The 27,835-nt window shown below is 43.7% G+C and overlaps 2 protein-coding genes across 2 annotated transcripts in view; both read right to left on the reverse strand.

Moving 5' to 3' along the window:
* The window catches only part of LOC137259509 (pneumococcal serine-rich repeat protein-like), a 56,173-nt gene extending 30,304 nt beyond the window's left edge, over nucleotides 1-25,869 (reverse strand). The window contains exon 1 of the mRNA XM_067797147.1: nucleotides 25,314-25,869. Within this exon, the coding sequence (XP_067653248.1) occupies nucleotides 25,314-25,823 (510 nt within the window). The 5' untranslated portion in view covers nucleotides 25,824-25,869. The remainder of the gene's footprint in view (nucleotides 1-25,313) is intronic.
* LOC137260288 (pneumococcal serine-rich repeat protein-like) lies at nucleotides 109-19,524 on the reverse strand. Its single transcript, XM_067797976.1, has 2 exons — nucleotides 14,958-19,524; nucleotides 109-9,851 (listed from the first exon to the last, which is right to left on the reverse strand). The coding sequence occupies exons 1-2, from the start codon at nucleotides 19,522-19,524 to the stop codon at nucleotides 109-111; spliced, it is 14,310 nt and encodes a 4,769-aa protein (XP_067654077.1).
* Nucleotides 25,870-27,835: the final 1,966 nt, after the last annotated feature.

The following is a 27,835-nucleotide window of genomic DNA, read 5'->3' on the forward strand; positions in this document are numbered from 1 at the left end:
TATTAAATTCAGCTAAACCAGAAATAAATAAGACTCAGGGAAGGTGCAAAGTTGAATACTGCATTCTGTCTTCCACAAAGGCGATAATAAAACAGTCAGTTCCTGCCCCTAACAAATCCCCAACTCTTCACAGAGATATGGACGTACCTTGGCTGCAATTGCTTTCATCACTGGTGACATGTGTTCACTACCTGGACGATAGTTCCATGAAGCACTGGCTGTCATAGAGTCCTGAAGAGGTGGCACTGTGTGAATGTCGCTGTGTTGATGGTGTGTTGCAGATCGTGAGGCTTCTGTAGGTCGAACTGAAGGTTGAACTGCAACCGAGTTGAGCACAGGTGGCACTATAGGAAAGCCATTGTATTGATGCCGCATTGAAGAACCTCTGACCTCTGGTGGATGAGCTGATGATTGATCCGCCATCGAGTTGAGCACAGGTGGCACAGTAGGAACGTCGTTGTACTCATGGTTCACTGAAGAACCTCTGACCTCTGTAGGGTGAGCTGATGATTGATCTGCCATCGAGTTGAGCACAGGTGGAATTGTATGTACGTCGTTAAACTGATGGTACACTGAAGAACCTCTGACCTCTGTAGGGTGAGCGGATGGCTGATCTGCCATCGATTTGAGCATAGGTGGAATTGTATGTACGGCGTTGTACTGATGGTGCATTGAAGAACTTCTGGGCACTGTGGGATGAGCTGAATGTTGATCTGCCATAGAGTGGAGCACGGGTGGCACTGTATGTAAGTTGCTGTACTGATGGCGCAATGAAGGTTGAGCTGCCAGTGGTGGTACTGCAGGTGCGTCTCTATACTGGTAGTACTCCCTTGCCATGAGCTGGGCATCTGTGGGTTCTTCTGCATTTGAGTTCAGCACTGACATTTGAGATCCTTCACCATCCTGATAGTGTTTTGCTGAGCGTGTGACGTCTGTCGGTTTTTCTGCATTTGAGTTCATCACAGGTAGCATTCGGGTTCCTTCTCCATATTGATAATGCACTGCATGGCCCGTAGCTTCTGAAGGATGATATGCCAATGAGTTTCTGTCGGGTGATTTTAGATAAGTTTCTCTCCGTGGTTGATAGTTCCATTGTGCTGGCTCTGAAGGCTGGGCATACTGGACTGAAGGATTATCTTGATGTGTATTCCACTGCATGTTTCTGTTGGTGCTGCTCGACACAGATTGAGGATATCCCTGATAAAGAGCGGGCAGGAGAGTCTGTAAAATGTAATAGGCAAGCGAGAGGTCTCCGTGTTCAGGAGGTTCTGGGGCCTCAGTTGCTTCAGGGGGTGGAGGAGGCTCAGTTGTAGCTGTGGTTGTTGTTGCTGGAGTTGTTGACCCAGCTGTTGTTGTCGCTGGCGTTGTTGATTCAGGGGTCCCTGTTGTAGTTGTTCTTGTTGTTACTGTTGCCTTTGTTGTATTTGAAACTGATACTGCGCCAGCTGATGTTGTCGTCGGGCGTGTTGTTGTTTCTGACGCATTTGTGGATGTTCCAGTTGGAGCTAACACAGCAGATGGTCCTGCTGTTGCTGCTGAGGATGTCGTTGTTGGCGTTGATGATGTTGACGTCTTTTGGGACAGGGGATTGCTTGAATGTTTCAGGGGAGATCTCCGAGTGCTCACAGGTACAGATCCTACTGTAACCAGGCTGGGTGCATTTGGATAGACATGATATGAGTTAGACTGAGAGATCTGTTCATTTGGATGGGTGGTGATTTCAAGTGTTGGTGCGGCACTTGGGTATCTAGCCGTAGGAATAGATGTGACCTCAACAGGCATCTGTGCCACAACTGGTGTTGGTGAGGCTATTTGAGCATTGCGAGGATTAAATTCGGCAAGTACATGTTCACCATGATCTCTGGTGACTGGTAGAACTGTTCCTTCAGGAGCGCGTCCACCCTCTTGACTAGCACCTAGTAGGTGATTTACTACAGCAGGTGCATGTTCACCATTGTATCTGGTTACTGATATCACTGTTCCTTCAGGAGTGTGTACACCCGCTTGACTAGCAAATGGTAGGGGAGTAACTTCAGCAGGTGCATGTGCACTGTAGTCATTCGCGACTGATATGGGAGTAACGTCAGCGGGTGTGTGTGCACCGTGCTCAATGACGATTTCAGAAGGTGCGGGCGCAGCATTGGGACTGGTGTCCAGAAGGGATGCAGACCTATGTGCAGGTAGTGTTGCTGCTTCGGGATAAGCTTTGGTAGCCAGTTTGGGCGTAACTTCATCCCTGTGAGTGATGGGATGCAGTTTGGCGGTCTCATAATGAGCTTGTACAGCCTCGTGCTTGATGGCAGACTGTGTGGGTGCTTCAAGATGAGCATGTACAGGTTCTTGAGATTCCACGACATGAGCTTGACCAGACACGTGGTTGATGGTAGGCAGGGGCGTAACTTGCACATGTTTTTGTGGAACCTCCTGGGTGGTTGGAGGTAGTTTAGTTTCTTCAGTATAGGATTGTACAACCTTGGGAATGGCAACAGGTACAGACGTAACGTCAGCATAAGTTTGTACGGACTCCATGACCTGGGTGTTGGCGACAGGTAGAGATGGTGCTTGAACGGGTGCTTGGGGTACCTTTTTACTGGAGACAAGTGGCGACGATACGTCAACAGGTGCACGTACAACGTAATGACTGTTGACAGGTACTGACGGTATTTTGTCGGGTAGGTATACAACCTTCGAATCGGTGATAGGTACAGATGATGCTTCACTAGGTGCGCGTACAACGTAGTGACTGGCGACGGGAATTGAGGACATTTTAGTGGGTCCAAGTACAGCCTTTTCATTTTCTTTAGATAGATGTGACACTTCAGCAGGTGCGCGTACAATGTATTGAGTACCGACATCAATTGATGAGTTTTCAACGGGTGTGCGTACAGCCTTCTCACTGGCGGTAGAGGGAGCTGATAGATCCGTAGAAGCACGTACAACGCCGTTATTGTTACTGGAGACAATCTCAGATGTTCCTGCATTTGGTGATTGTACAGTCTTTTGACCAGACATAGATACGTATTGTACGTCAACATTTTGATGCACAACATTTTGACTATCAACATATTGGTGTGGTACTTCAGAATGTGTGTGTACAATTCTCCGACTGACGAGAGGTGACAATGCTTCCACGGGTGCAGGAGCAGCATTGTGACTGGAGGCAGGTGGAAGGTCATTTTCAGGTGCATTTGGAACGTTGTTGCTAGGCACAGCTAGTAATTCAACAGGTGCATGTTCAGCCTTGCGACTGACTACAACTGGCGATGTTTCTTTAGAAGCTTGATGGAAAACCTTGTGATTTTCAACAGGTGGTGACCATACTACAAAAGATGGCTGCCCCGGATTACTGCCACTGATGAAAGGTGATGGTGCTCTGACAGGGGCATGTCCCATCTTTTGTGTGGCAACAGGTTCTGACAATTCTTTTGCAGCCTTGTCCCCAACCATGTGATTGTCGACAGGTGGTGTCCATACAACGATATTTTGGTGTTCTACCTTGTAACTGGTGTCATAAGTTGGCGATGCGTCAGCGTGTACAACATTATGAGTGGCTGAAGGTAGTGATAATACTTCGACGGGCGGCTGTTCCCGCTTTTGACCAGCAACAGGTGCGGAAGACACTTCAGCGGGTTTGTGCACAACATTATGACTGGCTGAAGGTGGTGATAATAGTTCAACTGGTGGCCGTTTACCCTTTTGATCAGCAACAGGTGCTGAAGACACTTCAGCAGGTGCGTGTACAATGATGTTACTGGCATAATGAAGATCCGGTCCTTCAACAGGAGCCTGCACGACATTTTGACCACCAACAGATGTGGGTGGTACTTCGGCAGGTGCCTGTACAATCCTGTCACTAGCTTGTGGATATGACAATACTTCGGCAGGTTGTTCCACAATCTTTGAACCAAAAACAGATGCGGATGATACTTCGGCAGGTGTCTGTACAACCTTATCACTTGCTTGTTTAGATGACAGTGCTTGTGCCTGTACAATCTTGTCACTAGCTTGTGGATATAACAATACTTCGGCAGGTTGTTCCACAATCTTTGAACCAAAAACAGATGCGGATGATACTTCGGCAGGTGTCTGTAGAACCTTATCACTTGCTTGTTTAGATGACAGTGCTTCGGCAGGTGCCTGTACAATCTTGTCACTAGCTTGTGGATATGACAATACTTCGGCAGGTTGATGCACAATCTTTGGACCAGCAACTGGTGTAGATGATACTTCGGCAGGTGCGTGTACAACCTTATCACTTGCTTGTTTAGATGACAGTGCTTCGGCAGGTGCCTGTACAATCTTGTCACTAGCTTGTGGGTATGGCAATACTTCGGCAGGTTGCTCCACAATCTTTGGACGAAGAACAGATGCAGATGAAACTTCAGCAGGTGCCTGTACAATCTTGTCACTAGCTTGTGGATATGACAATACTTCGGCAGGTTGTCCCACAATCTTTGGACCAGCAACTGGTGTAGATGATACTTCGGCAGGTGCGTGTACAACCTTATCACTTGCTTGTTTAGATGACAGTGCTTCGGCAGGTGCCTGTACAATCTTGTCACTAGCTTGTGGATATAACAATACTTCGGCAGGTTGTTCCATAATCTTTGGACCAGCAACAGGTGTAGATGATATTTCGGCAGGTGCGTGTACAACCTTATCACTTGCTTGTTTAGATGACAGTGCTTCGGCAGGTGCCTGTACAATCTTGTCACTAGCTTGTGGATATGACAATACTTCGGCAGGTTGATGCACAATCTTTGGACCAGCAACTGGTGTAGATGATACTTCGGCTGGTGCGTGTACAACCTTATCACTTGCTTGTTTAGATGACAGTGCTTCGGCAGGTGCCTGTACAATCTTGTCACTAGCTTGTGGATATGGCAATACTTCGGCAGGTTGTTCCACAATCTTTGGACGAAGAACAGATGCAGATGAAACTTCAGCAGGTGCCTGTACAATCTTGTCACTAGCTTGTGGATATGACAATACTTCGGCAGGTTGTCCCACAATCTTTGGACCAGCAACAGGTGTAGATGATACTTCGGCTGGTGCGTGTACAACCTTATCACTTGCTTGTTTAGATGACAATACTTCGGCAGGTTGTCCCACAATCTTTGGACCAGCAACAGGTGTAGATGATACTTCGGCAGGTGCGTGTACAACCTTATCACTTGCTTGTTTAGATGACAGTGCTTCGGCAGGTGCCTGTACAATCTTGCCACTAGCTTGTGTATATGGCAATACTTCGGCAGGTTGTTCCACAATCTTTGGACCAACAACAGGTGTAGATGGTACTTCGGCAGGTGCATATACAACCTTATCACTTGCTTGTTTAGATGACAGTGCTTCGGCAGGTGCCTGTACAATCTTGTCACTAGCTTGTGGATATGACAATACTTCGGCAGGTTGATGCACAATCTTTGAACCAGCAACAGGTGTAGATGATACTTCGGCAGGTGCGTGTACAACCTTATCACTTCCTTGTGGAGATGGCAATATTTCGGAAGGTTGATGCACAATCTTTGAACCAACAACAGATGCAGATGAAACTTCGGCAGGTGCATATACAACCTTATCACTTGCTTGTTTAGATGACAGTGCTTCGGCAGGTGCCTGTACAATCTTGTCACTAGCTTGTGGATATGACAATACTTCGGCAGGTTGATGCACAATCTTTGAATCAGCAACAGGTGTAGATGATACTTCGGCAGGTGCGTGTACAACCTTGTCACTTGCTTGTGGAGATGACATTGCTTCTGCGGGTTGCTCCACAATCTTTGAACCAGCAACAGGTGCAGATAATACTTCGGCAGATGCGTGTACAACCTTGTCACTTGCTTGTGGAGATGACAATATTTCGGGAGTCTGCTGCACAATCTTTGGACCAGCAACAGATGTAGATGATGCTTCAGCAAGTGCGTGTATCACTTTAGCACTTGCTTGTGGAGATACCAATGTTTCGGCAGGCTGCTCCACAATCTTTGGACCAGCAACAGGTGCAGATAATACTTCGGCAGGTGCGTGTACAACCTTGTCACTGGCTTGTGGAGATGACATTGCTTCTGCGGGTTGCTCCACAATCTTTGGACCAGCAACAGGTGCAGATAATACTTCGGCAGGTGCGTGTACAACCTTGTCACTTGCTTGTGGAGATGGCAATATTTCGGGAGTCTGCTGCACAATCTTTGGACCAGCAACAGATGTAGATGATACTTCAGGAGGTGCGTGTATCACTTTAGCACTTGCTTGTGGAGATAACAATGTTTCGGCAGGCTGCTCCACAATCTTTGGACCAGCAACAGGTGCAGATAATACTTCGGCAGGTGCGTGTACAACCTTGTCACTTGCTTGTGGAGATGACATTGCTTCTGCGGGTTGCTCCACAATCTTTGGAGCAGCAACAGGTGCAGATAATACTTCGGCAGGTGCGTGTACAACCTTGTCACTTGCTTGTGGAGATGGCAATATTTCGGGAGTCTGCTGCACAATCTTTGGACCAGCAACAGATGTAGATGATACTTCAGGAGGTGCGTGTATCACTTTAGCACTTGCTTGTGGAGATACCAATGTTTCGGCAGGCTGCTCCACAATCTTTGGACCAGCAACAGGTGCAGATAATACTTCGGCAGGTGCGTGTACAACCTTGTCACTGGCTTGTGGAGATGACATTGCTTCTGCGGGTTGCTCCACAATCTTTGGAGCAGCAACAGGTGCAGATAATACTTCGGCAGGTGCGTGTACAACCTTGTCACTTGCTTGTGGAGATGGCAATATTTCGGGAGTCTGCTGCACAATCTTTGGACCAGCAACAGATGTAGATGATACTTCAGGAGGTGCGTGTATCACTTTAGCACTTGCTTGTGCAGATAACAATGTTTCGGCAGGCTGCTCCACAATCTTTGGACCAGCAACAGGTGCAGATAATACTTCGGCAGGTGCGTGTACAACCTTGTCACTTGCTTGTGGAGATGGCAATATTTCGGGAGTCTGCTGCACAATCTTTGGACCAGCAACAGATGTAGATGATACTTCAGGAGGTGCGTGTATCACTTTAGCACTTGCTTGTGCAGATGACAATGTTTCGACAGGCTGCTCCACAATCTTTGGACCAGCAACAGGTGCAGATAATACTTCGGCAGGTGCGTGTACAACCTTGTCACTTGCTTGTGGAGATGACAATACTTCGACGGGTTGCTCCACAATCTTTGGAGCAGCAACAGGTGCAGATAATACTTCGGCAGGTGCGTGTACAACCTTGTCACTTGCTTGTGGAGATGACAATACTTCGACGGGTTGCTCCACAATCTTTGTACCAGCAACAGGTGCAGATGATGCTTCAGCCTGTGCATGTACAACCTTATCACTTGCTTGTGGAGATGACAATGTTTCGGTAGGTCGCTCTGCAATCTTTGGAGCAGCAGCAGGTGCAGATGGTGCCTCAGCATGTATGTGTACAACGGTATTACTGGTAACCTTCTGAGATGGAACTGCAATAGGTGGTGATTTTACATCTACCAGTGCATGTAAAACAGGTTTATTGATGACAGGTGCTGATGGCACTTCAGCAGGAGTATTTACGTCATTCTGTCCAACATCAGGTGGTGATGGTACAGGTGTGTGTAGAACGGGTTTGCCGACGATCGATGCTGATGGCACTTTCACAGGTGTGTTTACAACCTCGGGACTGGTAACAGGTGGTTGTGCTTCTTTTGAAGGAGCACCAGAAAGCACTCTAGTAGGTACACTTGGATGGCCAGGAACAGAATCAGGTACTGGTGTCTGTTTCGCACTTTGAGGTTCTGGCTGCATGTGTGACATCCCTGGAAACACTGGAAGATGCCTGGTATCGTGGGCAGTACTGATAGGTTGTCTTTTAGGAGGAGGTACACCAGAGATCTCTTTTGTTTGTACAGATGGATGTCCGGAAATAGTCTCAGATACTGATGTCGGGTTTGCATGTTTGGGTTCTGGCTGCGTATGCGATATCCCTGGAAGAACTGGAAGCGGCGTGGAATTGTAGTCAGGCATAGCGCGCGTATGAGAGGGAGGCTGTTGGCCCCTTGATGGCTGAACGCCAATGAACTGCTCAATGTGTCCATCAGGAACAGGTATGCTTGTTGCGGGTTTATCTGACACGACGGACATTTGTGTCTGTGACAAAGGTGTAGCTTCTGTCCTTGAGCTGGAAAACTGACTTGGCACGCTTGGGTTTTGTAACGTTGTAGGCGTTGTTCCTTTCACAGTAGTTCCATGTTCTGATCCGGAATAGTTCAGTGTGGTCATACCACCAGTAAGACCTTCCTTAGACATCGAGTAATTAGTCAAGATGACACGGATTCTAGTGATAGAACTTGTGTTGTGATTCAAGTTAGTACCAATGTCTGTTTGAACTTGACTAACAGAAGTACTTGCCGTAGTGACGCTGGGTATCGTGGTAGTTTCTGGAGCTGTCTTCTCACGAATCTCGAGCTTAGGTCCTTGTGATGATTTACGAGCAGCGGCTCTCTTGGCTAAATAATATAAACTCCGTGCAATGGATTGGATTGTGGCGAGCGGAGCATTTGGAAACTGAGCAGACACTTGTTGAAATATTCGTTGGATTTGTCCAGAAGGAGGACTGACATAATTACTTGTGTCAACCTTTCTAGGCTTACTTCTGTTCTCAGAAACAGTGAATGGTTTTGATGGAGCTTGCACGTCATTCTGCATCTGTCTTGAACTTGGTGATTTTGATGACGCTTCCAGGTCACCATTCATCTTTCTTGGTGCCAATGGCTTTGATGGCGCTTGCACATACACGCGTGCCCTTGCAGCTGCTGTTGATGTTGGTGACTCTTTCGCATAATTATTAATCCTATTTCGTGTCGAGGTGGTCCCAGACATATCGCCGGGTAGTTTTTTACTTCTCTTGGTAAACAATGGGTTGACTGAGTTCTGGTTTGAGTTCGAAAACGTTTGTTCACCTAACAAGTCTTGTCCCTTGTTAAATAAGTTAAATTCACCCAGTTTCTGTGAATACGTCTCCGTTGGAATAACGTCCTTTCTTGCTGTCGCTTCTCTTTGTCTGTTCAGGTGCATAGTAGTCTTGGTCCTTGACTGTGGGATAACTTCTGGTAGCACTTGTCTGGAATTACCACGAGAAGTGGGGGACACGTTCCTTGTTGAAGCAGATGTTAATCCAGGTTGGGTTCGTATTTTCTTGGATGAAGAGTTCCTGACAGACACAGGTCGCCTAACAGCTGATCTCCCCAGATTTCTATTCATATTGACCTGTCCTTGATTTGTCCGTGAAATTGTCCTTGGTCCCGTGCCACGTGATTTAGAATTAGCTCGATACAATGCAGATGTACTTGATGAGCGCAAACGTCCTGTAGACTTCGTCTCAACATCAGGTGACTCTTTCTTTTCAGTTTCTGAACTTTGTGGACGCATTTTGTTCGCTGTTGGTCTACCATTAGTCCTTCTTGCTGACGGTGTAGCATTTCTAGAAGGAGTCTTCTTACCTTGATACCTCTTTAACTGACTACTCCTCAGCATGGCTCTTCTCTGTTTCTCATGTGAAGCCTGCCTGCGTCTCGATGCAACATCGCCACCAAAACGTCCACGTATGGTGGGTCTTGATGCCAAGCGACTGTTTGTTCTTGAGGCAGCTCCTTCCTTGACTCTAACTCTGTTTAAGACTTGTTCTTGACGACGTCGTTGGTTTATTCTTTGCATCGGCCTACGAATCTGTTGACGAAGTCTCTGTTTCATGATGCCGCTACGCCTATTTCCTGAATCAGACTTTTCCTTCTGTATTTGGTCGGCTCTGGTATTTTCCTTTTCCGATGTGACTCTGGCTGGTGTTACTTGAGGTAAACGAAATCTTACGTTAACAAGTCCGGGTGCTCTGTTTGGCCGTTCTTGGCCTTGCCATCTTCGTCCAGGATATTGCCCGTAGCACGTGTGTAGCACGTAAAGCACGCACGCGATAGTGCCCAGCACATGCATATTGCGCTGGTTCTGTATCCGTTGTGTCAGCAGGTATTTTAGCGCTCAGTGAATAAAGTGCCCACTTGACCACTAACTAACTCACCGAATGAACAAAGTGACCAGCGTGAACTACCACTCTAAGTACTATACCTCAGATGACCATTAATCATATTAACAATACCTGTCAGGTAAAAGAACAATACAACATAAGCCCCAAATATGAATGACGGTGCTAGCCAGTGTGACGTCATGTGATTGTACAAGGGCTAATGAGGGCATTTAGCACGTACACTGCACCTTGTTGACAGATTGGTGATGTCTTACTGATGAGACCTCTGTTATGTATAGTCGTCAGGTGCGAAATAGCTCACCTTATTTATGACGGCTACATGAGTTCAGGCGTTTATGAGCAGAGTGGTAAGATGGGAGAACTGACTAATTGTTCGCTGCATTTAAGAATACAATACACCCATGAGTGTAACTAGCACGATCTTTTTCAGTATCAAAGTTTTATTGGTATTTACTTACAATTTAATTAATGAATTTCAGTTTTAAATTGCCCCTAGCTTTTGATATTTTTCTAGAAACAGGAATTATTACTGCTGAAAAAATGAGCTGGACATTTTCCTGTTTTCATTTTGGGCGCTCATGATAAAGTAAAGCCATGGTTCTTGTCACTTCAGGCTGACAAACCCATGGCATGTTTGTTGGCAGCAAAAAACACGTTGAAGTTGCTATGCGTAATGTTTGATGTACTTTTACGGGATAATCACAATAAGCAGCTCTCGAGTGGGGATTCTTTGTTTGTTCTTTAACGTTGCCAACTTAGCAATATTAAAGCTATATGGCTGCAGTCTATAAATAATCGAATCTGGACCAGACAATCAACAGCATGCGTTTCGCTCTTCGCAACTGGGATTAGATGACATATGTCAATCAAGTCAGCGATAATGACCACCGATGAATCGATACTCCCTCTTTTGCTAATTGTGAAACATACGTGTTTTGTTCACAATGACTTCGTGCAAGTTGAAATGATGTCATGGACATATAGTCAGAGGAAAAAAGAGAGACAAATTTGGGGAGGAAAAAAGTGAGAGGAAAAATGTCATAAACTCAAAAAAATCAGAACTGATAATATATTCGTTCAACAAGTCATAATTATCATCAATAACACTGAATTTCTCTGAATCACATTTGAACCTATCTCACAAAATTAATGTAAATTATTCAAGCATAATACGCGACATCATAGAATGAATAGATAGATAGATAGATAGATAGATAGATAGATGAATAGATGAATAGATCACAACACAATCATCTACAAGAGCACAAGATCAATCCCATAATCCTTTAAGAACTAGATAACTAATAATAAGTTTATTTCTCCTGATCTGATCATTTTGTTACAGCGTCACACTGAAAGGAATAACGAACTTGAAGGTGAAATACTATAAACAAAGTAACTTGACGACGGACGTTTTTATAATTTTTTTTGTTGAATTACTCTTTGTTGACAATGAAAGTGAAATGGTATTTATGAAATACTATATAAACAAAATGTTTTTATTTCTAACGATGAAGTGAAATAGTATTCCTGAAATACCGAATACACAAAGTAATAACTGGAGAAAGGAATTATGACGACTTTTCGTCCCGATGATTTTTTCCCCCTAAGACCGTTTTCCATGACTTTTATTCCAATGACCTTTTTCCGGTCATCGACTTGTCAACCCGTTACATTGTCAAAAAAAAACACACCAAAAAATTATAATCCGCAACATCATTTTCATTTCAGACAATCATTGTGATTGATGTGGTGTTTATTTCTTACTATCAATCATAAACATACGGTGTCTATTTCAGAGACTACCAGAATTGTCTCTTATGCGAAATATTTTCGTAATAAATCAAATATGCGCCCTTTTTATAATGATTAAGTACGACGTTTAAAAAACGGCATATCCTAAAACATGCCAACTGTTGATGAATTATCTTGGAATGCATTCATTGAAATCCTACATAAAAACGAGCGATTCAAGAGCGATATAATATAATTATAAGTATACTTGAAACATTAGCATGATAAAAAAATCGGAAAATATTAATACATGCTTGATGTGGGCTCATAAGCCTACATGACTGTCCCCAATGCCCTGATCGTGCTTATTTAAGAACTGATTGAGATTGATGGGCGTGACATCTTCAGGTGTCTATTTCGTGTTTCGCCTGTCAATCAAACTTGTCACAGTTACACTTAACATGCTGAAAGGGCGTATTTGGGAAAGTTGTGCAGTCTCTTATTCCTAATTTAGGTTACATTTTTCTGAATCATGTGCTCACGTCACGAAAGAGCAACCTAAACTGACGTACAAAAAAACTTTGCACTTGCAATTTGACCCCTATGTTATGTTTCAAAATGTTACCAACTCAAAGTGGATTTAACCTGTCCAGAAAAAACCCCAAAATAACTCAATGTTTAGTTACAAGGAATAATGTAATGAATAATTTAATGAATCTGAGACATGTAATTACTCGGCGCATCATTAGGTGTCGCTGTTTTAGTGATGACATACGCAGAGCTCTGAGTTTGCGATACGACCGTTCAATGTTCAAACAGTAATTGTCAAGTCAAAAACTAACGCTCAATTAAAAAAAAAATTTTAAGATATGTTAAAATTATTCAGATACATTGATACTGACTGTGCCCGAAAATACTGTTTCAGACACATCTTAAAGTCATCCTGAAGATCCGGGGTAGAATGTTCGCCTTCAGTTCGCCCATGCTTGTCGTAAGAGGCGACAAATGGGATCGGGTGGTCAGACTCGTTCACTTGATGTCCCGTTTCCCAGTGCAGTTCAGTATTCATGCTATTTAGCACTGGGTTTTCTGGTCCAGAATCGATTATTTACCGACCGTCGCCTTATAGCTAGAATATTGAAGAATGCGGTGTAAAACTAAACTCACTCACTGAATTGCTTCTACTTTTGGTTTCATGATTTTACAAAGAAGCAACGAAGCCTTTTGTGCTGTTGTGTCAGTGAATAGAGACGATGCAGTGTGGTCGTCACGTGACACCGTCAAACAGTCTTTACCGTCGAGCCATTAAAAAACCAGAAACCATATCGTGATCTTGCGAAAGTCATATGCGTCTGAATTGGATGAAGATGTCAACGCTTTAACTCTTTCAGTGCCACAGATCCCTTCATTTAGAAAGACGCCAACTTTTGGAGTGAGAAGTCACGTAGAATGAGTGAAGCGTGAACTGCCGTTTTTTTTGCATGTGTTTGTGTCGAGTACCATCAGGATGACATTATGCGATCCTTGTCACCTTTACCAGAGTGACGTCGTATCGACGTCACTATGAATTCGTCAATAACGATAATATTTCTCCCAACACTTACCTAAACAACATATCCTTTTATGCAAGTGTTTCATAAACCTGGAATGATTTTTATCGCTTTTATGTTTGAATTTAAAGTATCAATTTATTATGCTTTGGCTATTTAGAAGCATGCTATTTATGCAGTATTTTGTATCAATCAGTTATGAATTTTTATATATAGAGATTTTTCACACCAAAATATTCATATTTTTCGTGGTATTTAAAATGGAGAATGTGTGTGCGTTCTCTGTAATCGTATATGTAACAACGCCGAAGGCAGTAGAAGTCGCCCTCATGATCACTGATCTGTCTTTAGCCTAGAGGTACAGGGAGATATTGATGTATCACACTGTTCTGTGTTGCGTGGTGACAATGGCAGCTGTCACGTGACATCGTGATTTATCACATGACCTTAAGCCATAACTGACGGCATCGCTATTACACGTTGGCAAAAATGACAGCAAAGGTTTCTTCGTAAAAAATAATAACTGAAGAAGTCAAATTTCTAATCAAATTGAAGAATGCAAAATATCAATTTAAATGATTCATACAAATCAGATTGATGTATTGATCAAGTTGTCGTGCATTGATTTAAAACTTGTTTGAAATCACGTCTACCATAAACCATTTACTATTTTCCCCGACATTACTGACATGTCGCTATTGTCGTTGCACAAACGGGTTGTTTATTTGTTTTAATGTCACATTCAACAAGGTCTGTAAATAGTCGAATCTTATGTTATAGTACAATTTACTGAAACGCACAACTATTTAGAGATCAAGTATGTGACTGAGTATTGTTTTACGCCGCTTTCGCTATAATCCAGTAATATCACGGCGGGGGACACAAGAAATGGGCTTCATACATTGTGCCCGTTTGGGGAATCGAACCCGGGCCTTTGGCATTACGGGGGAATGTTTTAAATACTAGGCTTCCCCACTGCCCAAGACAGACTTTAAGTGGTAATTTCAGCATCATCTATATATTTATCGTCCATCGACAATTCAGGATAATGCGTGAAGATAACTGTTTAACATGCCGTTGTGTGTAACATGGAAATGTTGTGTCACCTATTCTCACGTGAACCATCTATCAATGATCTGCCTCAACAAAATATCTCCTTTCACGTGCAATAGTGCGTGGTATTTCGTTAATAAAAACGGGTTTTATAAGATACCTTATCTTCTGCGACATTACTTGAACGACAGATATAGCACTATAAAACACTAACTAAAAATATCACATAAAATAAATAAAGTTACGAAGGTCATCAGACAGAGAGAGAGAGTTTCCCTTTTCCTCGTGTTATCCATATTCCCTGATTTTGGGTTACTGTATGTCGCAATATTTATTAATGTTATTAATGTTAGTGAAATATAACCTTACCGAAATTGTGTGGCTGGTGGGTTTGTTTCCCATAGCCTCTGCGAATCCACTTCCGGTTCCTGTTTGTGCATTCGCAGGATATGCAGAAGTAGTGGCATCACTTCCGGTTATCGTTCCCATATTCACTGGATATGTAGAATTTCCAGTTCCGGATGACGTTGTTTCTGTTTGGCTTCCCGTCATATAGACGGAATTAACGACATCACCTCCGGCTTTGATTGTTTCCATCTGACCTCCCACAGGGTATACCGTGTTCACAATACCGCTCCCAGCTGTCATACTTCCTGTCAGGGCTCCCATAGGATATGCAACATTCACAGTACCGCTTCCAGCTGCTATACTTCCTGTCTGACCTCCTACTGGATATGCAGCATTCGCCGTACCTGTTCCAGCTGTCTTTGTTCCTGTCTGATCTCCCACAGGATATGCTGTATTCACAGTTCCACTTCCGGCTGTCATTGGTCCTGTCTGATCTCCTACTGGATATGCTGCATTCACAGTTCCACTTCCGGCTGTCATTGGTCCTGTCTGACCTCCTACTGGATATGCTGCATTCACCGTACCTGTTCCAGCTGTCATCGTTCCTGTCTGACCTCCCACAGGATATGCAGCATTGACAGTACCACTTCCGGCTGTCATTGTTCCTGTCTGACCTCCTACTGGATATGCTGCATTCACCGTACCTGTTCCAGCTGTCTTTGTTCCTGTCTGATCTCCCACAGGATATGCTGTATTCACAGTTCCACTTCCGGCTGTCATTGGTCCTGTCTGACCTCCTACTGGATATGCTGCATTCACAGTACCACTTCCGGCTGTCATTGTTCCTGTCTGACCTCCTACTGGATATGCTGCATTCACCGTACCTGTTCCAGCTGTCATCGTTCCTGTCTGACCTCCCACAGGATATGCAGCATTGACAGTACCACTTCCGGCTGTCATTGTTCCTGTCTGACCTCCTACTGGATATGCTGCATTCACCGTACCTGTTTCAGCTGTCTTTGTTCCTGTCTGATCTCCTACTGGATATGCTGCATTCACAGTACCCCTTCCGGCTGTCATTGTTCCTGTCTGACCTCCTACTGGATATGCTGCATTCACCGTACCTGTTTCAGCTGTCTTTGTTCCTGTCTGATCTCCTACTGGATATGCTGCATTCACAGTACCGCTTCCGGCTGTCATTGGTCCTGTCTGACCTCCTACTGGATATGCTGCATTCACAGTACCACTTCCGGCTGTCATTGGTCTTGTCTGATCTCCCATAGGATATGCAGCATTGACAGTACCGGTTCCAGCTGTCATTGTTCCAGTCTGACCTCTCGTGGGATATGCAGCATTGACTGTACCACTTCCGGCTGTCATTGTTCTTGTCTGACCTCCCGTAGTATATACTGTATTCACGGTCCCGCTTCCGGCTCTCATCGTTCCTGTCTGACCTCCCGTTGGATAAGCAGCATTGACAGTACCGCTTCCGGCTGTCATTGTTCGTGTCTGACCTCTCGTGGGATATGCAGTACTCACAGTACCGCTTCCAACTGTCATTGTTCCTGTCTGACCTCCAACAAGATATGCAGGATTGACAGTGCCTGTTCCAGCTGTCATACTTCCTGTCTGACCTCCCACAGGATATACAGCATGGACAGTACCACTTCCGGTTGTCATTGTTCCTGTCTGACCTCCTACTGGATATGCTGCATTCACAGTTCCACTTCCGGCTGTCATTGGTCCTGTCTGACCTCCTACTGGATATGCTGCATTCACAGTACCACTTCCGGCTGTCATTGGTCCTGTCTGATCTCCCACAGGATATGCAGCATTGACAGTACCGGTTCCAGCTGTCATTGTTCCAGTCTGACCTCTCGTGGGATATGCAGCATTGACAGTACCGCTTCTGGCTGTCATTGTTCCAGTCTGACCTCCCGTAGTATATACTGTATTCACGGTCCCGCTTCCGGCTCTCATCGTTCCTGTCTGACCTCCCGTTGGATAAGCAGCATTGAGAATACCGCTTCCGGCTGTCATTGGTCCTGTCTGACCTCCAGCAGGATATGCAGGATTGACAGTACCGGTTCCAGCTGTCATTGTTCCTGTCTGACCTCCCACAGGATGTGCAAGATTGACAGTGCCGGTTCCAGCTGTCATTGTTCCAGTCTGACCTCTCGTGGGATATGCTGCATTCACAGTACCGCTTCCGACTGTCATTGTTCTTGTCTGACCTCCTGTAGTATATACTGTATTCACGGTCCCGCTTCCGGCTCTCATCGTTCCTGCCAGACCTCCCGTAGGATATGCAGCATTGAGAATACCGCTTCCAGGTGTCATGCGTCCTGTTTGACCTCCCACAGGATATGCAGTATTCACAGGACCACTTCCGGGTGTCATTGTTCCTGTCTGACCTCCCATAGGATACGCAGCATTGATAATACCGCTTCCGGTTGTCATTGTTCCTGTCAGATCTCCCATGGGATAAGCAGCATTCACAGTGCCGCTTGTGACTGTCATTGTTCCTGTCTGACCTCCCGTATTATATACAGAATTCACAGTAGCGCTTACAGGTGTCATACTTCCTGTCTGACCTCCCGAAGGATATCCAACATTCACAGTTCCACTTCCGGCTGTCATTGGTCCTGTCTGACCTCCCACAGGATATGCAGTATTCACAGTACCGGTTCCAGCTGTCATTGTTCCAGTCTGACCTCTCGTGGGATATGCAGTATTCACTGTACCGGTTCCAGCTGTCATTGTTCCAGTCTGACCTCTCGTGGGATATGCAGCATTCACAGTACCGGTTCCGGCTGTCATTGTTCCTGTCTGACCTCTCGTGGGATATGCTCCATTCACAGTACCGCTTCCAGCTGTCATTGTTCCTGTCTGGCCTCCCGTAGTATATACTGTATTCACGGTCCCGCTTCCGGCTGTCATACGTCCTGTCTGACCTCCCATAGGATAAGCAGCATTGAGAATACCGCTTCCGACTCTCATTGTTCCTGTCAGACCTCCCGTAGGATATGCAGCACTGACAGTCCCGCTTCCATCTGTCATTGTTCCCGTTTGACCTCCCATAGGATAAGCAGCATTCACAGTGCCGCTTCTGACTGCCACTGTTCCTGTCTGACCTCTCGTGGGAGAAGCAGTATTCACAGGACCACTTCCGGCTGTCATTGTCCCTGTCTGACCTCCCGTACTATATACAGAATTCACAGTACCGCTTCCAGGTGTCATACTTCCTGTCCCACCTTCCATAGGATAAGCTGCATTCACAGTTCCACTTCCGGCTGTCACTGGTCCTGTCTGACCTCCAGTAGGATATCCAACATTCACAGTACCACTTCCGTCTGTCATTGTTCCTATCTGACCTCCCGTAGTATATGCGGCATTAACAGTACCGCTTCCGGCTCTCGTCGTTCCTGTCTGACCTCCCATAGGATATGCAGTATTTACAGGACCACTTCCGGGTGTCATTGTTCCAGTCTGACCCATCGTAGGATATGCAGTATTGACAATATTGGTTCCGTCTGTCATATGTCCTGTAAGACCTCCCGTAGGGTATGCTACATTCACAGTTCCGGTTCCAGCTGTCATACTTCCTGTCTGCGCTCCCGTAGGGTATGTAGCATTCACAATACCGCTTTCGGCTGTCATTGTTCCTCTCTGACTTCCCGTGTTAAAGGCACTATTCACGGTACCGCTTCCGGTTGTCATTGTTCCTGTCTGACCTCCCATAGGATATGCAGCATTGACAGTACCACTTCCGGCTGTCATTGTTCCTGTCTGACCTCCCATAGGATATGCAGCATTGACAGTACCGCTTCCGGCTGTCATTGGTCCTGTCTGACGTCCCATAGGATATGCAGTATTTACGCTGCCGCTTCCGGGTGTCATAGTTCCTGTCTGACCCCCGGCAATATATGCCGCGTTCACGATGCCACTTCCGGCGGTCATCGTTCCACTTTCGGCACTTGCTGGATACAGAGAATTCACTGTTCCGGCCCCACCTGTCATCGATCCTCCACGCACTGTCTGTGATTGTAGGTCATAAAGTCTACCTACGTTATTTAGAATCCCATTCCCGGTCACAGTAGAACCGAATCCTGCCTGAGGGTACTCTGACCCTCCTGTGTATCCTGTTGATCTGCCTGTGATGGCTGTGTCTGCTGCGGTTGTGTCTCTAGCGGTCCCGTGTTCAGCTGTTGTTCTTGTATGGTTGGTTCCCGTGGCTGCTGATGTACCAACGTCTGTGTTTTCCCTGGAAGACACCACTGACGTTCTTCCACTCTCGCTGTTATCCATTGAACTGACTCCATTTTGTTCGGGGAATGAATTAGATAAAACACCACCAGCGACGTTTGCTGAAGCGAAAGTTCCCAAATCTTTTGAAGATGTTGATGCCGTTTTTGACGTTGATGAGGCAGCAACTGAGTTAGAAGGCGATCCTGTGTCCGTGGTATTCTCAAGCAGTGTTGCATTGTCCCCTCCCGTCGGTATCTCCTCAACAAGGTTCCCAGGATCTACGAAAGCTTGTGGAACAAGAAAGTTGATATTCTCCTCGACGCTGGTGACCTCTTTTTTATTCTGACCCGTAGACAATTGTTCAACGTTTGATTTCAAACCAGACTCAGATACGATAGAATTGTCTCCATTAACTCCATGGCCTTGTGTCTGTGAAGCATAAGAACCAGGACCAGCTGCAGCAGCGGCAGCAAGACCTGTTACAGGTACCCGTACCCCGTTCACAATCTTGTACTCAATGTGATTTAATATTTGAGTATTGGCCATATTTTGTCTAAGTTGTCCATTCGAAACATCATGCTGGCCATTGGGTACAAGATGGTCGATACCACCAAAAGTAAAGGCTCCAGGAGGATGGTTTGCAGGGGATGGTGGATATCCCGGAGGTGGTATATGTCCCGGGGGTGGTAGCCCAGGGTGGGGCAGGTGGACAGGAACGTGTACAAGCGGGACAGGGGCAAGATATCCAGCCACACTGTACAAAAAACAGGCAAGAATCACTATCGTCCGCATGTCCTTTGTTAGGCTGATTCTTCTCTTGCCCTGGCGTTTCCACTGCCCGCCTAAGTCAGTTCTAACACTATCAATCAGACTTGAATTGTTTTATTGGTAAACCCCTGACCTACTCTTTCCGGATGACGTTTCAAATATCATGCATTGATCGTTACCCATCACGATAAAAATACATCATTGTGACAGGTGGTGTCTCGCGTGAAGGTAAAGCGATCATTTCCTTTCTATAACAGAATCGGGATTTTTTATGTCACCAGTGTCTCTCCATACCTCGAGGCAAGTAAGGTGCAGCTCAGACGGCACTGCGACCAGATCCACATATTATAAAGCATTCCCCTTAACGTGCCACTCTGTCAGCAAGTGTCTATCGATCATTGGTTCTTCAAAGCATTTTTTACAGTTATGGTAACAGTTTATGTGGATTATTATGAGGTCACGTGTTCTCGGGTATGATTAATATGTTACATGATGCTATTACAAAACAGGTTTTTATTACAAAACAGGTTTTCGATTATGAAGGAACAGTTACATCACGAAATTGTTTGTTTTTTGTAAACTCTGACACATTATGATAAAACGAGCAGTTAAACAGCGGTTCGATTGAGTTCGTCAGATGTCCTTTAATACTATTTATCGTATTTACCCTTTTGCCACATCTCACCCATCTCGCTATTTATTGACGCGATTTTATATCACCAACATCAACATCACCATCAACCCTGATACTACGAATTTATTAGCTTCATTAACATTAAAGATCACATATACTCTTTTAGACTATGTATGTATATTTTAGATATGTATAACATGTGACACATAAATAAACATTTTTTCTCTTTCTCTCTGTACTAATTAAAGGTCGCATATACTCTAGTAGGGTACAAATGCAAAATCAATTGCTGACATCGATATAAATGAAACCCCGCCGTTAAAACTACTCATTTCGACCTTTAACTTAAATCGACTTTTTTGTCAACAGTGCACAATTCTCAGCCGCAAACGAAGTTTCAACCAATCAGAGCGGCGGGTCTCCGTGACGTAATTGTAGGTATAGAAATGAGGATCTGTGCAGTATTCATCTACATTTCAGGGGTTAAACTATTTCGTTTACAGGTTTGTAGAAACCTGAAATCGCGAAAGCTGTTGAGAAAAATGAAAGCTATATGTTCTCACAATCTACTATGACTTAGTTTTGTCTCCAGCTTTGCCTACTTTTCGAGTTACAACCCTTGTTTTCATAGACGATTCTGTCAAAATCACTTGGTGTCGCTAGGTTGTAATCCGTGTTAGGTGGTATAGATCAATGCGTTATTTGTAATCATTCACTTGCTGCTCTGTTAATGAATTTATAACTAATTTAGTGGTAATGCCACTTAGATTACCCGACAAAGGCCCCCATTTGGCATTTCTTTTGTCTGGATCGATCAAAGGATTAACCGATAACACGCGGATTAATTAGTTTTATGCGAATTTAAATGGGGATTTGTCAAAAGGTAGTGTTTATGTATGTACATTTACTAATCTATGCTGAATACACTCTGTCGTGTCTGTGTTTATGTAAAAACAACACACCTCTTTCAAAGGATTAACAGCCAATACATTGATTGATTTCTCATTAATGGCTAACTAAATAACTTTTTTTAAAGAATGACGCACATTGTGCAATCAGTTGCCAGGTGTGCTGTCTTGCGTAACCAATGAGACTATACAGCAATGTGAAAAACCTGAAACGATGCATCACGTTTTCGTATATTAGACTGTTAAGAGAGACATCACCTGGGAAATCTGCTGATAAATTATATATCACTGCTTTTTGTGGATATTGATGGATACATTGATGGATACATTCCAGGTAAGAGCCTGACATTGCTCCTATAACTTTAATTTGTTTTTATTTTAATATTTGCTTTTTGTTTTTATTAAGTTGTCGTAACTTTCAACAGAATCATTGTTTTCATTGAAGTTGTAATGATACAGACGACATACACTAGGGCGTGCTTGCGAATTATGATTCATATAGGCAAACCATAAAATGTCTAGATATTACATTCCTGTTACACATTCGCACATCGCTTCTTTTTATTAAGTTTCAAAATCCATACAAGGATGATTATAAAGTAATTAGGATCATGAGACCAAATGTAAAGACTTATATTGACAAGTGTCTACATACTGGTGAGTGAACGTTTACAAACCAAGTAATTTTAGCAAGTGTAGAAATTTATCGCGCAGTATGTTCACTTCGACCCCGACCTGGCTTATGTTATGTTACAGGTTGTGTCATGCAAACTCCTTTTGGTCATGATTCAAATACATATTTAACTACTAATACAAAGTAGTTTCGATTTTCTAACTTGATGAAAACAAACCATAATCTCATTAATTCAAATGGACTTTAGTCCGTCACTTCTCGATTTTCAAAAATGGCGGCGCCCTGTCTGAGAATGAATGCTATTTAAGTTTGTTTTCATCGACTTACAAAATCAAAAGTACTTTCTACTGGTAGTAAAATATGTATTTTATTGATGGACATTAGGAGTTTTCATGACATTGCTCATAACATAACAATTTCACTCTTGGAATCGAGGCGGGGGCCGATATAATATTATTTACGATAATATTGGCACTTCGACCACAACCTCGCGTCCAAGGAAGAAAGCGTTATATCCATGCAAAATCCTTTTGGTCAGCAATGTGTAGTAAGCAGTCTATTTTATAAAATCGATGAAACTTGAACTCCCATTTTCTATCCTGGAAGCCTGGTAGGGAGCGAACCATCCGATTTACTATATACCACAGGCTTCCACAACGCTCACTTCGCACACACTAACAACCAATTTAAGCACAAATTACGGGGTCCGTTGGATATCTGTGCATTGTGACACCATCACCCGATCCCAAGGAGCAGTTGACGGAAACACAACAATTCGGCATGTCTTTGGTGACGTCGAGAAGCAGGCAAAATGACGAGTTTCCTACACATTTTTTTATACAACTAACTGGAAATCGTTCCTTCTATTACGTCACTTCCGGTTCTCTGGCGACAGTGTTACGTAACCATGTCTGTGGTTTTGCAGGCGAGAGAGAAGCAGACGCCTTTTCATCATTTTTGTTTTTAAAATGGTGTTCCGTTTATGACTAACCAGAAGTCTTTCATATGTAGTGATAAAAAGAGTAGCAAAAAACTGAGTTTAGTTGTTCTTACAGATAATTTACAGATGAATGTAAACAAAACCAGACACGGCGCCCACCGAAATGACCTTTACGCGCAGTCCAGAATGTGGCTTCTCCCAGGCTGCGCTAACTGGTTCATCAACATCAACATCAACATCATCATAATCATCATCAGCTACCCGTGAAGGTCCGGGGTAGAACAGCGACCTATTCTTGCCACAAAAGGTGATTATGCTTGGCGTAAGAGGCAACTAACGGGATCGGGTGGTCAGACTCGCTGACTTGGTTGACACATGTCATCGGTTCCCAAATGTGCAGATCGATGCTCATGTTGTTGATAACTGGATTGTCCGGCCCAGACCCGATTATTTACAGACCGCCGCCATATCGCCGGAATATTGCTGATTGCGGCGTAAAACTAAACTCACTCACCCACTGATGATGATCATCATCCCACGTCGCATTTCACGTCGGTTAAACCAGTAAATGAGTATGGTCTTACGTCGCTTTTAGCAATATTCCAGCAATATCAAGACGAACACCACACCTATGTGAGGAACTGACCTTCAGTATTCGGCGTAACTGATGACGCTTTCACCCCTTGGCGCCCAGACCGCCCAGTGTCACGTAATCAAATAGGCAAACGCCCCGTTAATCCCTGCAGGAGCTGCAGTTTGCTGTGGTCAGAAAACTCACAATAACCTGTGACACATGTGAGTGAGTGAGTTTAAGCCGCTTTTAGCCATATTCCAGTAATAAGTAAGACTTCCACCCGAAAACAATCAATGAACTCATTTCAGTGCTGGAAGGACCGTGGGGCAAATTTACTGTGCGAAAAGAAGGGGGTTACGGGCGGAAGTCTTACCCAGTAATATCACGGCGAGGGACACCAGAAGTGGGCTTCACCCAATGTACCCATCAGGGGAATCGAACCCGAGTCTTCGGCGCGACGGACAAGCGCCTTAGTAACTAGGCTGCCTGACCACCCGGCCGCCAGCGGCACAGCCTGCGACACGGCATTTCGGGTGTATGTTCATATTTTAGAAAGGATCGACAACAGTCAAGTTCAAAGCTTCGAGCCACGTGTCAAAATGAAGAAAACAATGTAAAAAAACTAATCAAACTAAAAACTTTGAACCTAATTATGGGTAATCAATCACTGAAAGGAAACGTCATCGTGCAGTAAATAGCTCCATGCAAAAATGTACTTTGTCACACTTTTAAAAGGGGTAGAGCGAACATTATTTCTAAAATATAAGAGAATGTAAACTGTTTGTCCTTCGAGGAATTGTGAAAACATAAATTAGAAAATTAGCAAATTAAAAGTGTTTTACGGTGTGAACGGGTAGTCCAAAAGATTTTTTTAGCGCAGTATGAAAGTTTAACAGAACAAATATTCGTTCCATTACGGAGAGAGGGAGAGATCGCATGTCTTACACCTAGAAGAGTGCACCGAGTAGGCTGTTTAGTAGGCGGGGTTAGGGGTTGTCCCTATATGCGAATTCTCGTCAGTTTCGGTCGTAAGCGACAGAATATGTATCACTTCCTCGAGTCATTATAGCCACTAGTGTCAAACAGTGCGACAAAGAGATCGCTGTTAAGGTGATATCTCCAACATATGCCAATCCTTTCGTGAATGAGTGTACACAAGACAAATGCTCATACGTCACCACTCACATACCAGTATTCCATACCATCTGTTTCCAGTGTCTAAAGCGCTCATGCAAAACACACTAACAATATTTTGATATTCTTGGGCAAATCCTTCTTATTCAGATTCCTGATTTGGGGGACGGATTCTAGGTAAATTAGACATATCGCAATGGATGAAAATATATCAGTTGTCTCCATGGGTTCTTTTTGTTGTTTTTGTTTTGTTTTGCTTTGTTTTCTTTCGGTTTCATTATTTTTGTCGTTGTTGCTGTTGTATATTTATTTGTTGACGTTTTTTTTGTGTTATAGTGTTTTAAGTTGTTTAAGTCCATATAGAGATTGACCCAGGTGACACACCCTCCACCAGTTGTCCATGCATATAGACATGTTTTTTTGTGTTTTGTTTAATTCTTTCTTGCCTGAAATGTATCGTACAAATATTCATAACATCAGCGATAATCAGTTTTGAATATCAACTGGAAAACAATCAACACCACTTGTAAATATGTTATATTTGGGATTACACGCAGGCGCCTAGCCCGCTCAGTCAACGGCTTCTAAGTACCTGACTCTGAGGGTATGGGATCGGATCCCGGATGGGACTCACACTAAGAAAAGTATTGGGATCTGTACTTTGTACTCTATGTAATCTAAAGTATAACGTTTTACATCTGATAATTTTCTAAATGCCATTGAGTATTCTTAACACCACTTACCAAAAGTTTCTGACCAATTTGACTGCCGGAGATATGGTTCCTATTTCCAATGGTTGTTTCCGATTCCGTCTGTTTCTTTGGCACCGTAGGTGCCATAACTTCCGTAATTCTGGATTTTCCGAGTAAATCAGGAAGAACATTGGCACCATTGCCGCCATTGGTCAAACCGGCGTCCGAAACCGTACCCGACTGAGTCGGGTAATCAAAACCTTTGTTGTCATTTGTCCAAGGCACCATATGACCGCTGTCAGCTTGATTCAATAACAAGGTTCTGGCCATGTTCTGCGTCAGATCGCCAGTCCACACGGAATTCGGTGAAGCGAAGTCTGTTTTTCCAGAACCAGTTCCTCCAAGAGTGACCACCCCCGGGGAAGGGTACACCTTGTCAGGAGTGGGGGACCCGTCCGTCTGACCAGTGGGCAAGTCCACGGAGCCACGGCCAAATACGAAAGGAACGACACGGCCCAGAGCACCTTGTATCAAACAGGCAAAAATCACGGAATTCCACATTCTGCTCGTGCCTGTGTAACTTGTCTTGAGAAACGGTCTCCGTGGCCTGCCGTTCTGGTTCTAAAGGCAGTTAATATAATCTTACTCTTTTATGAAGGTGTGTCAGTGGACGGATCATGTGTCAACGCAAACGTCGTGCAATCAAGAAGTGACGTAAAGTTGAGTTAACCAATCACAACCAAAATATACTTTTTTGACAGTTAAACATCACGCAACCCCGTATAAAAGTGCAGTTCAATTGTCTAACCACCTTGTCTTACTCCAATCTCCCCATCAACGTCAACCTTTTAAATCTTCAAAGTCTGCTATTTCGAGAAGATACTTTTTTAAACCAATGACATTTTTTGTATAGACGTTTAACATGCACAGGTTGATTAGATATACTTTGATATTTGCGAAGTATATATCTCATATGAACAAAAACTATTTTAAGATTTATGGATCCATCACGATACAAGATTGTTAGAAGCATGGGGCCCAGCAGGTAATTAATGATTGTTAGAAAAATATGCACCTGTCTAGTTTTAACACTTCTAAAATTACACGGGTTCACCGAATTAAGCTCGCGATTAATCTGAATAGAGAGAACGCTGTCAGGAAGAGGTCGATTGCGGGCAGCTTTTTGATGAATGCTTTAAAACACTGAGCAATGGAATTCTCTTATATGTAAGTATACTCACTAACAATTGACACGTGTTACATTGAATCTGACAGTGGAAGCAATGAGGGCATTTATTATAAAAATAAACGTGATTTTTGTTTGTTGTTGCATTTACATTATCCAAGCTATGTACAGACAAGCAAGTGATTAACATCATGAGCATCGAAGAGCATCGATTTCATGATAGGACGTCATGTGTCGCCTTGTACAAGAAGCATGGGATGGTAATGACAAATCCTCACCCGAGTATGTTCATGTTACTAACATCACACAGATGATGAAAAGTGAACTGAGGCAATATTTTGTTGAAATAAAAACGTACAATGTTCTATTGTCCTAAACAAGACGTAGGAACTCATAAATATAGTGAACAGAAAAATAAACGCCTCTTTTCCAAGTTTTTAAATAGAAGACATAAACATAAACGCTTACTTTCATGATATTTCATTTTCTCGAAACTTGCGTTTCTTTTGCTGTTCAGTACAGAAGAAATCAATGACACTAACACACTAACACACACACTAACACACTCACACACACACACACTGAGACACTCACACACACTAACACACACAATAAAACACACCCACACTAACAGTAACACCCACACACACAAACACACATATTAACCCAAGCACTAACAAACACAAACTAATATATACACAAACACACACTAACACAGCCACTAACACACACACACACACACACACACACTAACACTAACACTAAAACAAACACACACTAACAGACACGTTAACACACACACTAAGACAGAAAAACACACACTGAAGCACACAAACACTAACACACACACAAACACACACACTAACACAGAGAAACAAACACACACACACTCCAACACACACTAACACAAACACTAAGACACCCAATCACCAACACACACAAATACACACTCTAAAACATAAAAACACACACATACTCACACTACCACAGACAAAGACACACTCTAACACATACACACACAGTAACACAAACACTAGCAGACACACCAACAAAGAAACCAACACATACACTAACACACATACCAACAAACACACACACACTAAGAGACACACACACACTAACATACAAAGATATACACACACACACTAATGCACACTAACGGACAAAACAGATACTAACACACACATACACTAACATTATTAAACTACTCATTACTACTACTCAAACTACTCATTATTAAACACACAGACTAAGACACACACAAGAACACACACATTAACAAAAACATTTAAGTCACAAACTGTAACACACTAACACACACATCCACACAAACTAACATTATCACATACTAACACACTAAGACACACTAACACAAACACAAACGCCA

This window comes from Haliotis asinina, chromosome 13 (genome assembly GCF_037392515.1).
Source record: "Haliotis asinina isolate JCU_RB_2024 chromosome 13, JCU_Hal_asi_v2, whole genome shotgun sequence".
In the NCBI taxonomy this organism is placed as follows: Eukaryota; Metazoa; Mollusca; class Gastropoda; order Lepetellida; family Haliotidae; genus Haliotis; species Haliotis asinina.

Bases quoted from the DNA above. Each gene is read 5' to 3' on its own strand.
- LOC137260288 (XM_067797976.1), bottom strand. From the start codon at position 19,524: ATGGCCAATACTCAAATATTAAATCACATTGAGTACAAGATTGTGAAC. The intron at 9,852-14,957 runs GTGATGTCGTTA...GTTTACCTCAAG, and splicing joins GGAAACAATCAAAGCCGGAG to TAACACCAGCCAGAGTCACA.